This window comes from Brassica oleracea, chromosome C3, assembly GCF_000695525.1.
Source record: "Brassica oleracea var. oleracea cultivar TO1000 chromosome C3, BOL, whole genome shotgun sequence".
NCBI classification, from domain to species: Eukaryota; Viridiplantae; Streptophyta; class Magnoliopsida; order Brassicales; family Brassicaceae; genus Brassica; species Brassica oleracea.
Genome location: NC_027750.1, coordinates 64,266,751 through 64,283,002, shown reverse-complemented (window position 1 = coordinate 64,283,002; position 16,252 = coordinate 64,266,751). Strand labels below are relative to the sequence as shown.

General features: G+C 36.5%; 3 protein-coding genes across 6 annotated transcripts; 2 read left to right on the top strand and 1 right to left on the bottom strand.

Annotated features, from left to right (window-relative positions):
• Window positions 1–371: 371 nt before the first annotated feature.
• LOC106336487 (dirigent protein 20-like) lies at window positions 372–1,742 on the top strand. Its single transcript, XM_013775323.1, has 2 exons — window positions 372–942; window positions 1,554–1,742. The coding sequence occupies exons 1-2, from the start codon at window positions 417–419 to the stop codon at window positions 1,595–1,597; spliced, it is 570 nt and encodes a 189-aa protein (XP_013630777.1). The 5' UTR covers window positions 372–416; the 3' UTR covers window positions 1,598–1,742.
• Window positions 1,743–2,720: 978 nt separating this feature from the next.
• LOC106333561 lies at window positions 2,721–5,520 on the bottom strand. Of its 2 annotated transcripts, none has more exons than XM_013771998.1 (4): window positions 3,755–5,520; window positions 3,489–3,607; window positions 3,036–3,093; window positions 2,721–2,973 (listed from the first exon to the last, which is right to left on the bottom strand). In XM_013771998.1, exons 1-3 carry the CDS (start codon window positions 3,907–3,909, stop codon window positions 3,074–3,076), a joined length of 294 nt encoding a protein of 97 aa, XP_013627452.1. In that variant the 5' UTR covers window positions 3,910–5,520; the 3' UTR covers window positions 2,721–2,973; window positions 3,036–3,073. The 2 variants fall into 2 exon arrangements, with proteins under 2 accessions (XP_013627452.1, XP_013627449.1); XM_013771995.1 differs by having other exon boundaries at window positions 2,728–2,973; window positions 3,489–3,610; window positions 3,755–4,015.
• Window positions 5,521–11,008: 5,488 nt separating this feature from the next.
• LOC106334311 (inactive protein kinase SELMODRAFT_444075) lies at window positions 11,009–14,522 on the top strand. 3 transcript variants are annotated; one of them, XM_013772615.1, is made up of 10 exons: window positions 11,009–11,087; window positions 11,343–12,104; window positions 12,183–12,337; window positions 12,404–12,498; window positions 12,589–13,352; window positions 13,422–13,582; window positions 13,652–13,728; window positions 13,806–13,953; window positions 14,029–14,178; window positions 14,264–14,522. In XM_013772615.1, the coding sequence occupies exons 2-10, from the start codon at window positions 11,930–11,932 to the stop codon at window positions 14,351–14,353; spliced, it is 1,815 nt and encodes a 604-aa protein (XP_013628069.1). In that variant the 5' UTR covers window positions 11,009–11,087; window positions 11,343–11,929; the 3' UTR covers window positions 14,354–14,522. The 3 variants fall into 3 exon arrangements, with proteins under 3 accessions (XP_013628069.1, XP_013628071.1, XP_013628070.1); XM_013772616.1 differs by lacking the exon at window positions 11,009–11,087 and having other exon boundaries at window positions 11,230–11,724; window positions 11,855–12,104; XM_013772617.1 differs by lacking the exons at window positions 11,009–11,087; window positions 14,264–14,522 and having other exon boundaries at window positions 11,229–12,104; window positions 14,015–14,123.
• The last annotated feature ends 1,730 nt before the right edge of the window (window positions 14,523–16,252 follow it).

Sequence of the window (16,252 nt, the reverse complement as noted above, 5' to 3'; positions counted from 1 at the left end):
GTGGTTTCTTTACATGGTATCAGAGCCAAACTAATCTTGTGCTCATCAAGATCAGGTTTTAAAGAGAGCTCGGGTCTATTCCAAGTATGGAATCAACGGGTCGTGTTGTTGGATTGGGAATAGAAATCCTAAACCAATCTAACTACCGGTTATGGAAGTCATGCATGGAGTCATACCTGGGGAGTGAAGACTTATGGGATGTCGTCGTTGGTAACAACACAACACCACCAAGGGAAAATGCTGCAACCCCGGAAGCGACAAAGGAGTGGACACGGAAGAATGCCAAGGCGGAGTTTGCTTTGAAGAGGTCCATATCTTCAAGCATATTTGAGCATGTCTCAAGGTGTACTTCCGCTAGTATAAATAACAACACACACACACCTTGTTTGTACACCATAATAACACAAACAAAACACATGGCTAAACTCATTTTCTTCCTCGCCGTCCAAATTATCTTCCTCGCTGCCGTATCTTCCGCCGGAGACGACGGGGAAGACTTCGCCAGAACCATAGACCGTAAAATCCTCGGTCTTCACAAGAAAGAGAAACTAACACATTTCAAAGTGTATTGGCACGACATCTTAAGCGGTCCAAAGCCAAGCTCCATCAGAATCAAGCCACCGGTTACAAACTCTACCTCATACTTCGGAGGAGTCACTATGTTCGACAACGCTTTGACGACAACAGTTCAAATAAACTCCACGTTGTTGGGCCAGGCTCAAGGGTTTTACGCCGGAGCGGCTCAGAAAGAGTTTAGTTTTTTAGTGGGGATGAATTTTGCTTTTAAGACTGGAAAATACAACGGAAGCACGATCACGATTCTTGGTCGGAACCCCGTGTTGTCGAAGGTTAGAGAAATGCCTATAGTCGGAGGAAGTGGGCTTTTCCGGTTTGCTAGAGGCTATGTTGAGGCTCGTACAAAACTGCTTAACCTAAAGAACGGTGATGCTAGGCCTGGGCAAAATAACCGGAACCGAAGAAGCGAACCGGAACCGAACCGAAATACCTGAAACCGGAACCGGACCAATACCTTCAAATACCCGAACGGTTCCTATATTTTTATATCTGAAATAACCGAACCAAACCGGAACCGAACCGAGAACCGAACGGGTACCCGAATATATAAAAATATTAATTTTATATATATATATATATATATATATATAAAGTATCCAAACTACCCGAAAGTATCCGAAACTATCCGGATAGTTTTATCCAAAATATCCAAAGTAATCCGAAATCTCCAAATTTTTTATCTAAATCATCCTAATTATTTGATATTTTACCCTAAATAACCGATATTTTATCCAAATGATCCGAACTATCTGAACTATCCGAACCCGAACCGGATCCAAATGAGAACCGAATTTTTTCCGGATATTTTCCGGTTCCTACATTTACTATCCGAACCGAACCGAACCCGAAACTATTCGAACCGAACCGAACCGAAAATAGGTCAAGTACTAAATGGATCATCTAGCCCTTATTCGAACTACCCAAAACCCGAAATACCCGAACCGAACCGAACCGATACCCGAAATGCCCAGGCCTAGGTGATGCTATTGTTGAGTACAGTTGTTATGTTTTGCATTATTGATGTTAATGATGTTTGTGTACTAATTCTCATTTTTTTGCATGTGGTGTCCGTGTGTGTGGTGGATTTGTGTTGGAGTAGGTTCGCTTATTTCAACTTAAATGATGTAATAATATTTATTCATATGCAAGGAGCTTTTTTCTATTTGCAAAAGAATCTCCACGATTATTTTGGAAAGAAAATGATGATATATTTCAGTTTTAAATTTCATTTTAAATATGTTGTTTATGGTTTCGGACCGACAACCTGATGTGGCCAGCAAAGAGATCCAATGAAGGACACATAATGATTTGGCATAATAAGTAAAACAATAATTTACACCAAAAAAAAAGTAAAACAATAATTTATACTACTGATATATAATCATTTTGAGGAAACAAAAGGAAAGAGCAACTCTATTGCTAGTATTAAAAATAGTATGATATAAAAAATGAATTAGAGAATGAAGAAATATTCAACTAAAACTACACTAAAATCTATAAAACACCATATCACTTGTTTATTTCCAGTTGATTTAATTCTTTAAAGTTTTCAAATTTAAATTAGTTATATTTTTTTTAAGTGGTTAAATTTAATAGTATAAATAAGTTATATTTTATTATTTTAAAGTATTTAAATATAATATCACGATAATTTTAATATTACAAATTAATTATGCTTAGTTCTTTTAAAATGTTTACAATATTGTTTCAAATTTCAATGTAAATTTTACTGAATTTATGTTATATAATTGTTTATATTCTGCTATTTGTTTTTCTATTAACTGGAATATAGTCAATTTAATAGTTAATGATCTTTTTGTTTAGAAATTATACAAAATTAAATATTTTATTATATTAATATGTGCACATAAATCTAAAACGTCAAGTTTGTTCCGTACACGTGGAAGGAAATATTGATAAACGCTGTCATGTTTGTGAGCTTTTTAAGCGTTCTGACGTAATATATCCTTTAGCTTCCAACTCTCTCGTTCAATCAGCGGTTCTCATTTGGTAGCTTTAGTCTCCAAGAAGTAGAAGCTTCCCCCTCTCCTCTCATAAGATCATTTGGTGTCTATTTCCATGAACAATTCTTTGCAACTTCAGAATTATTTGACTTAGCCGCAGAAACAAAAACAGAAATGAAAATCTGCTTTTCACAATGGTGGTGGACTAAGATCAGACATTTGCATGAAAACTACAATCTTGCCAAATAAAATGACACTGATACACACTCAATTGTTGATAACCATGAATTGTATATTAGGCAAAAAAGATAGCTCGAGACTTGAAGCAGAGTTTTGAGGATAAACCTGTCCAAAATTCAGGATCTTTCGGATTCAATAAGAGATTAAAAAAAAAAAGAAACGATACATCCCAGAGTTTTGTTCTCATGTCTTTAGCTTTGTGAGTTAATTTGAAGAGCGTCTTACCTTGACTGAATTGTGGAAGAAATCTGTGTTTATCGCCCTAGTGAAACTTGTTGTAAGATGAAAGACTGTCATAAAGGCATTGAAATACCTGCAGTTTCATAATATGGAAAATGTTATAAAGACATTGAGCTAAGGAAACAACATGTCCATATCAAATAAAGCGCCCAAATACTAATAAACCAATTACTAATTACTACGAGTATGCGCAAAGTACTATAAACAGGGAACCAGATAGTAGTCATGAAGCTACTAAATCATTTAGCCAAGTTCATCCGATGATATAAGCAAAGCCAACATAATCTATCAGGTGCTGCTAAATTAATCAGCTGAGAACACACTATGTACTCTCCCTATCATATAACCCCCAACAAATGTCTAAGCAATGACACAAGAAGAAAGCAACATCATCCAAGGATAAAAAAGAAACAAGATAACATCAATACAGATAGGGAGAGAGAGAGAGAGAGGTGGAAAAGGACAAACCTTGAGGAACTAAACCCCAGCTCACAGATTCAGCAGACAAGCTTGATACCAATCTCGCAGATGCTACTGCACTGTGTAGCGGAAACAGCGACACACAGCTACTCAGCTCCACTGGTAATCTTCTGTTACATAATCAAATCCAAAATTCACACCATTACATTGTCAAAAGGTTTACCAATGAAAGCTTATTGATTGCCAACTAAGATTATGACAAAACCAGAGTTTCGTTATTAGGAAGGAGACGGGTTTACTCCATTAGCACTGACCTGAAAGATTGGTTGATACGGGAAGTTGCTGCCGATGGTAATGAAGATTTGATGGGAGAGGGTATGGACGAGGCGTGAACATTCGTCGTCTTGCTAAGCCTCTGGGTTAAAGAGTGTATCTTCGATGATAATCTGCAGACTTTAGAGGACGCCATCGGCACGGAGTGAGGTGAAAAGTCAGATTGATTGAGATTGGACTTGACTTTTTAGGGTTTAAGATTGCTGGGGATAATTACGGGTCGGGTCAACCCAACTATCCAAAATAAGGCAGATTAACGAACGATGTCGCATCGAATATTAACCAGAAGAAAAGTTAAAAGTGTATCATAGTGACTTGGTTATCGACTAACTAACGTGTACAATTGCTCGGTGGGATGGTACATTGCTCAATCAGACAGCCGCTACTAAAACTTGAATGATCGTTTTGGCTAGGCTCTCTGATACTATCTACTTTATAAGTCTCTGGTTGTGAAGACTTTTCTTAAGGTCCTATCTCTCTAAAAACTTTTCCTCTTCCTTCTCTCTAAAGTTCCCTCTTTTCCGTAAGCCGTTTCGGCTCCGGCGACTGCCGTCCTTCTAGCGGTCGTCGGAACCCACCCCTTTGTTTCCCTTCTCTCTGCTTTTCTTGTTCTCTTTGTGGTCTTTTTTCTGGTTGCGGCGGAGGTGAAGCGTCAAGGTCTCTTCCCGATTCAGATCTGAAGTATCTTGAGTAGATCTGCGCTGGTCCCAGTGAGATGGAGTTGCTAGAGGACGGCATGTACCCCTCTCTGTGGTTTCGACTCAGATCTGTTTCAGTGCTTTTGGTCGGGAGATTTTCTCCGCAGATCTCGACGTGTTCTCGGTTAGCGGCGCGTGGTCCGTCGGTGAGGCTCTCTAGGTCTCGGATCTGGGTTTTATAACTCAATTCTTTGTCCAAGCTTTGTATCTTCCATGGTCTGAGGTGGTTGCGCATGGAGCTCTTCCTTGGTGGTGAGTTTCCTCTCCTGCTAGGAGCCAGCTCTGGTGGCGGCGCATGGAGATGTGTTAACTCAGCCTCGTGTTCGAGGTGTCTTGCGGGTTTGCTCTCCTCAAAGCTTGGATTTTCCGGTGGTGTGGCGTTCATCGTCGCTATCCTCCCCTCCTTTGTGCGATTGCTCAACGTTTCTTAGCTTCGGTCGAAGCAATGGAGTATTGGTTGGTTGGAGACAGGTCTTCAGTTGGGCGCTCAAGCTGCTCTCTCACTCGGTGAAGCTGCTCTGGAGGTGGGGGTCCTGTCCGGTCCGCTTGCTCTATATGAGCTCTCGGTTCAACGGGTGTAACGGTCCCGGTTAAGAGGTTGGAGGCGGCAATCTCTAAGTCTCGACCGAACGACGGCATCGTCGGATGGTTTCTCTGCCTCGTGCTGCCAGGATATGTTGATCTCGTGCTGGTTTGTATGTTTGTGCTTGTGATTCTTGGGGCGGTGAGTGTTCTGTAGGCGTTCAGGAAGCTGTAGGAAGTTGTAGCATCAGGGTTTGAGGGCGCCCATCTCTCTTCTTCTCGTGGCAACCTGTTTGTCGTGCGGTCCTTACCATTTCCCTTGGTTCGAGCTTGCTTTGTTGGCTTCCATCTCTATTAGCCTTGTTTCTAGTCTTTTACTTTGCTTAGTTTGTTGAGTATAACAATGGTGTTTAGATTGCATTTCAATTTCTCCGCTACTTGTATTTTCATGTAATTTCTGTCAAAAACAGAAAATTTGGTATAATCAATTTAACATTTTACCAGAAAAAAAAAAAAATCTGGTTGTTATTCTTTTTTTTTTTGTCTGCACTCTGGTTGTTATTCTTATATTGGCAATTTAGGCTATTGTAATTTTGTTTATATTGTAAACTTGAAAACGAAAATGTAAACAATATTTGATTAAAATTTAATTTTTTGATTTTAGATTAAAATACTATATTGATATAAGAGTAGATTTTAAAAACTTTAAAAACTAAAAACCGCATGATATCAAAAAGTGAAAATTGGGGGTATTTATAGCAAATGATGCTTGTTTAGTGTTTATGTGTGTTCTACTGTATCAATAGTGCTGACACTTACTTTGATTAGTGTTATTTTTTGAGTGGTGCCAACATTTTGAGTGATTGGTTGATAAAAGAAATTATTATTTTGTTGCGAAATTTTTTATAACGATCTCATCTGTCGATTATCATGACTATTGAGTAGTTTCTTCTTACTTATACAGTTACACTTTGTATCTTATTTAATTCAGTGTTGCCAGTAGCAAACGGAGCATAACTTAACAACCAACACCTAGAACACTTAATCAAATACCTATAATTTTAATTAAGCGGTTTAGACATTTATAAATTATAATATATTAATTTTATATTCTAATTTATATTAAATATCATTATTCAAAAATAAAAAATTTATAGTATGAATTTTTCATAAGATTTTGTACTATAATAATTATTATCATTTATAAATAATGTTATTATATTTTTTATTTTTAATATTGTATTTGTCTGAGAGACTTAGAAAGAATTTGTCATCATTTTTAAGGGGTCTAAAACATAAGTATTTAAGAGGGGCATTTAAAACGTTTTTAGAACACTACTAAAACTTTTATTCAGCCCGATTGTTTTTTGTAAAAAAATTCCATTTAAAAAGAGTGTGACAAGACGATACTGTGATAACAGCCGTAACTGTTCAGCATCCGGAGCCGACGGACTGGTCGGAGAAACTCAGCATCAAATGGCCCAGCGATGGTGACATGTTTCCTAAACTCAAAATAGATAGTAATAAATTGGACAAATCTTCTTTTTTTTTTGTAACAAAAATAGCATAAAGAAGAAAATGATTCGAATAAATTTTATTAAAAAACAAAAGACTAAGTTTTCCTTGATGAATAATACATTTGATATAAATAATTTTTTTTTAAAACAAATATTTTTATCATTATTTTAATTTTTACGTACTAAATTCTAAATTCTACGCCATAAATCTTATCTCCAAACCCTAAACTATTTCCTCCTCAAAATCTAAACCTTAAATATACAAATTAATTTATTCAAGAGATATATGTCTTTTCTCTTTAGTGAAATTTATTTTTATCGTTTTATTATTTGTTTACTATTAGAAGATATTTCTTTAATAAATTCTTATTAGTTATTATGTTACTAGGTGTCTTGTCCGCATATGTAGGCTTAATCGTTTTACAAATATTTATTAGTTTAACTTTATTATTTCAAAAACCAGCATAATAACTTATTATTTATGTTTTCAAAAAAATTAAATCAAACATATATATATATATATATATATATATATATATATATGAAAAAAATATAATTAAATATATATGTTTAAATAAAATTTATTAAAGATAACATTAACTTTAACCACTAAATTCATTATAATTGTTTTATATTTTATTTTTAAATTTTATAATTGAAAAATATCTTTTAAGATAACAACACAATATATAAGAATTATCTTCTTTCTTAAAAAAGTTAATATTATAAGAACTTTCAACGTGAGAGTTCCGGTGCTAAAAATTACTTCGTCATCTACGTCACTCGGCTCGCGCGCAACCCCGCCCCGAGTTGGGTTAGGAACACAGTAACTCGACCCCTCATCAAGCTGGGCTAATCCTAAAGCGGAAGGATAAAATGGGGTATAGAACATTTAGGATATTTTTTTTTATAAAAGATCACTTTAGCTGTAAGAGCTCCATCATAAAGTTGAAGACGCTCTACTGAAATAGATTTCGCGGAAAACCAGCTATATCCGATCTTGGTTGGCCTTTCACCCCGAGCGAGAACGGTAAAGGGCGCACAAACTATGTCGTTGCGTGGGGATTCATCTTTCTATGCAACAGTCCACCAATAGCGGAAGAGAAAAAGAAGATAGGCTACGCTCCTCATCTCGACATTGAAAGAAAGCTACAGCGCTAAGACGTAACTTCTACTAGTGTGCTCCTCTTGCTTTTTTGGCTAAGGCCTATAGAACTCATTTCACTCCGGTTATCTAGTTAATAAATCTCTTTCGTTCGAGAAGGAGCTGAGATCTTATCCGCGTTGCTAATATTTGGGTGGAGGTTAATCAATAGGGGAATCAGCTGGTATTTCATCTTCCTCTATAATTTTTTGGAAAGCGAGATCGTACCTGTTTTTCTAGGCCTGTTTGGACGACGGAACCGAGGTTGATCAAAGACATGCGCCGAGTGCTAGGAATGACTATAAGCCGATTCGTTGTGGAACTAATGCTTGCATTGGTTTTGATACCTCAATCCCGAAGCCTTCAGAGTATCTTTTTTATAGGTGCCTCTATCTTTACGGGGAATTCACTGCTGATAGATCCCGCCCAGTGTCCTCCTCCCTCCCCCTCCGCCTTCCGACCCGGGGGAGTATACAGTGACAACTTAACCATTTCCGCTGGCTCAAGCATAGCATCTTTTCCCCAAGCCCATTTCCTCCAGGAAAGCTTCATAGCTCCAACCTATACAAGGGGTTTTTATGTCCTTTTTATAGGTTGGGTTGTTGGATACGGGATCCCCGTAGTAGGCTGGACCAACATCCAGCCGAGAGAGGGCAGCCTCTAGAAGCAACAGGTTGGGAAACCAAGAGAACGCTTCGCCTTTTCTTATCTTCTTCCTGCCCTAGGAGTAGAAGTAGCACAAAAAAAGAGGGATTATTCGGAACCACGCGAGTTCACCGGGGTGGAGCACGGTCCACCAAAACCGGCATAGATTAGGTGCTATTGATGGAACATGGTAAGCTTATTTTTCTCCATATGGAAGTGATGCGAGCACTTAGAGATGCGGGTAGAGGTACTAGAACAACAAACAGAAGTAGCAGAAAGATCTATTCAAAAAGGCAAATATGAATGATTATCTAATAGGGCTGGGTGTTTGATTTCTGTGAGCATAGGGGGAAAGGGATCCCAGACGGTGGAAGAGCCAGGGGAGGCCCTCATTGCCAATTGGTTTTGAGTTAGAAGCCCATGAACACTCACATGGTATCAAGAGTTTAATGTTTGTTCTGGTTCAAGCTATAAAACGGTCAAGTGTGTTTCTAATCAGGGTTATCTAAATTGGAATGTCTCCGTCCCCCTATGATGAGAAAAAGCTTTCCGAGTGGACGAGGACCGATCTTCTCTTTCTTTAGTCTTGCTCGTCTTATGGGGGTCATCTCAATGGGTTCAGAAACCACACGTTTCTCTGGATCATCATAGCGTACTTCCACATATTCACTCAGAGGAAGGTATAGCGTATTTAGACATATACCAAATCATACTTATTTGAATTGTTCATCATATAATAAAGACGCCGATACCCCTAGCGATATCACCCCTCCGTCTATATCCTAAAAGATTATGTAATCTGTAGGTTAAGATTTTTAAAGATTTGCGTATCCTTCAGATTTTTAAAGATTTGTGTATCCTTCGTATCTTGTGTCAGAATACCCAAATCTTCAAAAATATATCTTTTTTTTAATTTCAATTTTGAAATTCAAAATTCAAAATCATATCTCAAATCAACTTCGTCCGTAAAACTTGTCTCAAATCTGGAAACTCTCTCCTTAAGCTTTTCGCCCATCTTCTTTGATTGATGACATCGTTACCAACGATGGTAATAGAAAATCGAACAGATGTGGAGTCTTCGAGAACAATACCGGAGAGGATGTTTGCTTTGGGCGATCCAAAGCGCCGTTTGTGTCAGGTATTATACAGCTCAGATTTGCCTTCGTCGGATACAAGCATTGTTAACCACCTCGGTAAGGAAACAAAATCTCAGCAAACATTGGATAAATCTAAACCAAATCTAGAAATACACACCAATATACGATAATCATTTATTCACAAAAGGGCCTATCGGTATTTTCACTTACACATGAATCACTATTGGACCTATATTTATACTGTATAAGGCAGATCCTTATTTTTTGGCTTCCTAGACCACCGTTAACTGGGGTGCTTACCCTGGTGCTTAGCCATTTTTTTTTAAAAAAAAGAAAAAAATAAAAAAAGTAAGCGGTAATGCGAACAAGCGCAGTAAGCGTCGGTTGTTCCCCCTGTTCGCGGGCTCCACTGACACGTAGCAGTCTCCGATTGGTTCATTTTTTTTTTTTTAATCAGACAAAAACCAAAAAATAAATAAAATAAATAAGTATCCCATTTGGGGTGGTAGGGTTAATTATGCCCTTACAGTATTATGGGCTAATTTACTCAAGATTTTTTTTTTGTTAATTAATGACTTTTTTGGTTTATCAAAACTTCTTTTAGCATTTGTTTCTTTGCGATTATTCAAATTTGAAAGTAGATATAGAATGATGAAGTGTTACGTGTTTGCTACTTTATGATTTAGTTATTTTAAGTTTTATACACGTTGATGATGTTTATTAAAATGCTTTTTAAATCATATATATATATATATATATATATATATATATATATTATTGCTTTACACTTAATAATATTCAAATGGAAAATTTTCTTAAAAGAGTATTTCTTCTGTTTCATGAAAGTGTAATTTTGATATTTTACATAGAATAAGAAAGTGATTAAAATACATTTATGTTTTAATAGACACATTTATTAATTGAGATAACTAAAATTATTTATAAATTAAAATATTTTGTAATTTATATTTATCTTAAAATATGTATAAATTTCATTAAAATTCTAAGTTGACATTCTTTGTATAACAAGAAAAGTAATTAATAACCGTTTTATGAGACGAGACATATGGAATATTTATTAAAAAATGATATGGCTAAATTACTCCAAATTTTAAACCTTACTCTAATATCAATCTTATAAATATTAAATCATAAAATCTAATAACCAACTATACACTAAATATAAATATTAGAAATATTTACTAAAATTATATTTTTAGAATTTTTCCTTATATTAATTTTTTATAATAAAACGTTGGTTAGTGTTATTTGAATGTGCTTCTATAACACTAACGCACTCATTGGTTTAAATTTCAAAATTTCAAGGATGTTTTTAAATCACAGACTGTTTTGACAAATAAAGAAGAAACCATAAAAGCTGATTTCATATTTTCGCGCTTTTTCTCCTTGTTTCTACCTGAGCAGCATTTATGCTGCCTGCTCTCTAGATTTTCTACACTGTCTTGTTTCCATCTCTATAAAAGTGCTTCTGATGGTAAAAGCAGAAAAATTTCAAGTCAGACAAAACATAGCAACATCAATGCTTCAACTGAATACTACTACTAATTAATAATCTTCTGTCTTTTTTTTTTTTGCTAAAATATAATCTTCTGTCTTCTTCAAGTGAGATAATAAACATAGCGAAACCATTGCTTGTTTTCATGCGGTGAAATATATGAATGCTTAGCTTGGTGAGAAATTATGAAACAATAAATAATAGTGTCTGTGTGATGCAGGTTGTACATAATGTATACACATAGTTTATATATCCGATTCTTGATGCTTTTTTTTTGTGTATTCAAGAAAGGATTTAATTTAATTTATTCATCTATTTCCATAGCTATCCATTATTTTTGCAAGTCTAGTCTAAAGTACAGTTATTTTGGCAGTTTCTTTAAATCTTCCGTTTCAAAAAAAAAATCATCCATTTCTTTCTCTTACTGTAGGTGTGATCTTGAAGATTTGGCAGATACTGTTGAAAGTGGACTGAAGCAGAGATATTTGATTTTTTTTTTGTTGCCCTTTCTCTTGTGGAAAGGGTTAGATCCACAAGTGGAAGAGGCTTCATTTCCTCTGTCTGTTTCTTGAGAAACATTGACTCAGTGATTTGACAAAAAGAAGGATAGGTTAGAGTTATTGGAAAGAGAGGAAAAAGTGTATCTCTTTGGATCCTTTGGAGATTTCAGCCTAAATTATTGAAAGCCTACAATGAGTTTTGGATTCATATAGCTTCAAAAAGCTGGTGTGGAATCTCAAAAGAGGGAGTTTTGTGGCTGAGGGCTTTGTTTTTATGTTTTGAAGTTAATGTGATTCAGTGAGAAGGAAGTGGTGAGTGAGAGGTCTTGTCATGTCTACAAGTTTTGTATCCATCTGCAACTCAAGCTGTGTGTTTGGTTTGGTCTTGTCTTGATGTCCAACTTGCCTTAATAATGCATTCATCATTACAAAATCTCTACAGGTTTCAGTAGAAATCAATCTTCTTGAAAGAGAGAGAGAGGAATCTAGAGAATAGTTATTTCATTTGAGTTTTAAAATGATCAGAAGAAAGCGGGAGAAGATACCAAGTTCTAATGGGACTGAGAAGGTTCTTGTTGCTGTTAAAGCATCTAGGGAGATTTCAAAGACAGCATTGGTTTGGGCTTTGACACATATTGTTCATCCTGGAGACTGCATAACTCTTGTTGTTGTTGTCACTTCTCACAATGCTGGTACTACTTTCTCTTCTTTGGTACTAAGTCATGGAGATGTACTTACCTATGTTTTAATCCATTGTCTTGTTTGTTTAGGTCGAAAGCTTTGGACTCTCCCTAAGTTTGCTGGAGACTGTGCAAGTGGTCATAGGAAACCACATTCTGATGCAATCCCTGAGATAAAAAGTGACCTCACTGATACTTGTTCTCAAATGATTCTCCAGCTTCATGATGTCTATGACCCAAACAAGGTTACTAACTTAGCCCATTACCAAAACATTAAAAAAGCAGTTATTCTCATGTTTTTTTTTTGGAAGGTTAATGTTAGGATCAAAATTGTTTCTGGATCACCATGTGGAGCTGTTGCATCTGAGGCCAAGGAATCACAAGCAACTTGGGTAGTTCTGGATAAGTAAGTACATAAATAATCATTTCATTGTTCATTTGTTTAGTTTTTACTCTCTCTTTGTGTGGTTGAAATGGTTCTTTTACTGTTTTACAGGCACCTTAAGCAAGAAGTGAAGCGGTGCATTGATGAGCTACAATGTAACATTGTGGCCATAAAGCGTTCTCAAGCAAAAGTTCTGCGGTTCAACTTGGTCGGTTCACCAACAACAAAAGATGCAGTGAAAGAGAACAAAAGCAGGTTGTTAGGTTCTGTTGGAGCAGTAGTTACAACTCCTTTTAGCAGTCCTGAGGTTGGCACACCATTCACTGGTACAGAAGCTGGGACTTCATCAGTGGCTAGCTCTGACCTTGGAACATCATCGCCTATTTTCACAGTGGAAGTGAAAAAAGATGATGCTAATGCTGCTCAAGAAACCAAGATTTCAAGTAGGAGTGATTCTGAGACTAGTGGAAACATAAGAGGAGCAGTTTCGCTATCACGAAATGCTCCTCCTGTTCCACCTCCTCTCTGCTCTATCTGTCAGCACAAAGCACCTGTATTTGGAAAACCACCGAGGTTTTTCTCTTACAAAGAGTTAGAGCTTGCAACAAAAGGTTTTTCACAGTCTAACTTCTTGGCAGAAGGAGGGTTTGGATCTGTTCATAGAGGTGTGTTACCTGAAGGCCAGATTGTAGCGGTAAAGCAACACAAACTAGCTAGTACTCAAGGAGATGTAGAGTTCTGCTCTGAAGTAGAGGTTTTGAGCTGTGCTCAGCACAGAAACGTGGTTATGCTAATTGGTTTCTGCATTGAAGAAAGCAGAAGACTATTAGTTTATGAATACATATGCAATGGATCATTAGACGGTCATCTATACGGTAAAACCTCTTAAACCAGAGTTCATGAGCTAGTTAACTTGACAAACACTTAACTCAATGTTGATTCAGGTCGCCATAAGGATACTTTGGAGTGGCCTGCAAGGCAGAAAATAGCGGTTGGAGCGGCTAGAGGTCTTAGATATCTTCATGAAGAGTGTAGAGTGGGATGCATTGTTCACAGAGACTTAAGGCCTAACAATATACTAATCACTCATGACTACGAACCACTGGTAACACCAACAAAGCTAACACTTAAGTTTCATATAGTTGCTTGATTCTAGTTTCTTTTTGTTTGTAAGGTTGGAGACTTTGGTTTAGCGCGGTGGCAACCTGATGGAGAGCTCGGTGTAGACACACGCATAATAGGAACTTTCGGGTAAAAACTAAATCAACATTCTCTATTTTAAGAGTTCTACAAGTCTTCCATCACTTACTTTTGTTTGGTTTGTTCAGTTACTTAGCTCCAGAGTATACTCAAAGTGGACAGATCACAGAGAAAGCTGATGTTTACTCATTTGGGGTTGTACTAATCGAGCTAATCACGGGTCGTAAAGCCATGGATATCTCCAGACCAAAAGGACAACAATGTTTAAGTGAATGGGTAAAAAACGCAAAGCTGAAAAGGTATCTTGTTTCTCGAGTTTTCTTTAAGCTCATTTTAGGGTTTGGTGAGCAGGCTAGGTCTAGATTAGAAGAGTATGCGGTTGAAGAGCTGGTTGATCCAAAGCTGGAGAAGAGATATTCAGAAACAGAAATCATTTGTATGATTTATACTGCTTCATTGTGTATACGCAGAGATCCACATTTGCGTCCTCGTATGTCTCAGGTAAAGCATATCAAACACACTCTTGAAACATGATTTCATTCGTAGTCAAACACTCTATCTCAGACAGAGTGTATGTTTGTTGAAGGTACTGCGTTTACTGGAAGGAGATATGGTAGTGAATGAGAGGTTTAGTGGAAGATTATCGACTGAGAGAAGTCAGAGATCAGTGAGATAGTTATGTACTAGTGATGATGTTAATGACTAAATAATGTAATTAACCAACAAAACACGTTGTCAATAAACTGTTCTTATGTCTCTCAGTCGCACAAAACTATTTATGTTATCATCGAGTGAGATAAGTCAGAGATTAGTGATAATCTTGTACTAATGATGATGTTAATGATTAAAATAATAATTAACCAACAAAAACACATTGTCTCTAAACTCTTCTTATGTTTCTCAATAACACAAAACTAGTTATGTTTTGTGTTTCCACCAAACACATGTGGAAAACTATCGACCGAGAGAAATCAGAGATTAGTGAGATAGAAATCAGAGATTAGTGAGATAGTTTTGTAATAATGATGATATTAATGACTAACATAACCATAATTAACCAACAAAAAAAACATTCTCAACAAACTGTTCTATGTTTCTCAATCACACAAAACTATTTAGGTTCTGTGTTTCCATTAAAAACACCGTTTAAAGGAAGATTATTGAGTGAGAGAAGTCAGAGATAAGTGAGATAATTATGTATTTATAATGATATTATGACTAAATAAAGTAATTAACCAACGAAACACATTGTCAACAAACTGAACAGAGTAAAAGAACGTTCTCATGTTTCAGACAGTAGTAACATGCAAAAGAAGAACAACAAGTTCGTGTTTGGTTTTACGAGGAAGGGTACGACGTCAGCCCCGAATATTCACTCGCCGCCACAGCTTCCTCATCGAGAAACAGATTATCACTCCTCCTAACCGCCGCATGGACCAGAACCAACACAACAGCGGTCAACATCGCTCCTGATTTGATGCGGTGCTTGGCGCGTGAGACGTACTCGAGATCAATCGGCGGAGATGGATGAGACGACGTTGGAATGGTGCCGTAGTTCGTCATTTTCGTTCACGCGTCTCTCTGAGATTGCTGGAAAAAGAAAAGAAAAGATTTATTGCTGAGTCTCCCTATAGATTATTAGGTAATGGTGCAGGCATTAATGTCATATGTAGATTAATACTCATAAAAGTAGATAACCATATCCAAACTAATTCATAAATTCTAACAAACTCTCCTCCATCAGGAAAAAGCAAAAAAATAAGTCCATATATAATTTGCTTTTTCAAACTAGTACAGAACTGTTGTTATATGTTTTATAACTATACATTTGTGTAATATTGGTTTTCACCTAAAGCTATGATTTAACATTTAACCAATGATATCGAACTCTAATATTGTTATAACTGATAGGAGAAGATAATGCAGACAAATATATGACTAAGCGTAGTAAAGTAACACAAAAGTTTATAGTGTTTCGCCAATATGATTACATCTAAAGATAAAATTTGAAAATGTAAGATGTGTGCCTTCAAGTAGTCGCTGACGTAGTTGCTGAAGCAGACGTCGGGTTAAGTGGTGAAGACCATGTGGAGTCAAGATGCTGAGCTGGAGTTGTGTAGACTTGGAGAGCAAGGGAGTATCTTGGAAATATGGAAAGAGGAATAAACTTGAGGAGCAAGTTTATGACTTAAAGAAAGAGGAATAAGTGCATTCCAAGAAAAGGAAAGTTGCACTTATTGTTATGGAAGATGTCCATACATGTTGCCATGGATACTAGGGTTTCGGGAACATGGAGAATAATATAAGATAGATATGGGGTCGTCTGTATAGAGGCTAGACACATAAGCTGATCTTATAGAGAGAGAGAAACTCTTGGAAGTGTTCTGGGTCGTGCTGAAGCAGGGGCTGAAGTACTTGACGGTAGAGAGACATAAGCGGGTAGCTTAGGAATCTTTCAGTAGCAGCTGTTAGGGTGTTAACAGGCTGGCTAAGCTGATTAAGCAGATCTTTTAATTGAGTGTACAAGGCGATTTCTAATAAAGTTATTGGTGTGTGCTTGTGTATTTTGTCTCTC

Bases quoted from the DNA above. Each gene is read 5' to 3' on its own strand.
- LOC106336487 (XM_013775323.1), top strand. From the start codon at position 417: ATGGCTAAACTCATTTTCTTCCTCGCCGTCCAAATTATCTTCCTCGCT. The intron at 943-1,553 runs GTGATGCTAGGC...GCCCAGGCCTAG, and splicing joins ACTGCTTAACCTAAAGAACG to GTGATGCTATTGTTGAGTAC.
- LOC106333561 (XM_013771995.1), bottom strand. From the start codon at position 3,909: ATGGCGTCCTCTAAAGTCTGCAGATTATCATCGAAGATACACTCTTTA. The intron at 3,611-3,754 runs GTCAGTGCTAAT...ATTATGTAACAG, and splicing joins CGTATCAACCAATCTTTCAG to AAGATTACCAGTGGAGCTGA. The intron at 3,094-3,488 runs GTTTGTCCTTTT...ATGAAACTGCAG, and splicing joins CTGGGGTTTAGTTCCTCAAG to GTATTTCAATGCCTTTATGA.
- LOC106334311 (XM_013772615.1), top strand. From the start codon at position 11,930: ATGATCAGAAGAAAGCGGGAGAAGATACCAAGTTCTAATGGGACTGAG. The intron at 12,499-12,588 runs GTAAGTACATAA...ACTGTTTTACAG, and splicing joins ACTTGGGTAGTTCTGGATAA to GCACCTTAAGCAAGAAGTGA. The intron at 13,729-13,805 runs GTAAAAACTAAA...TGGTTTGTTCAG, and splicing joins CGCATAATAGGAACTTTCGG to TTACTTAGCTCCAGAGTATA.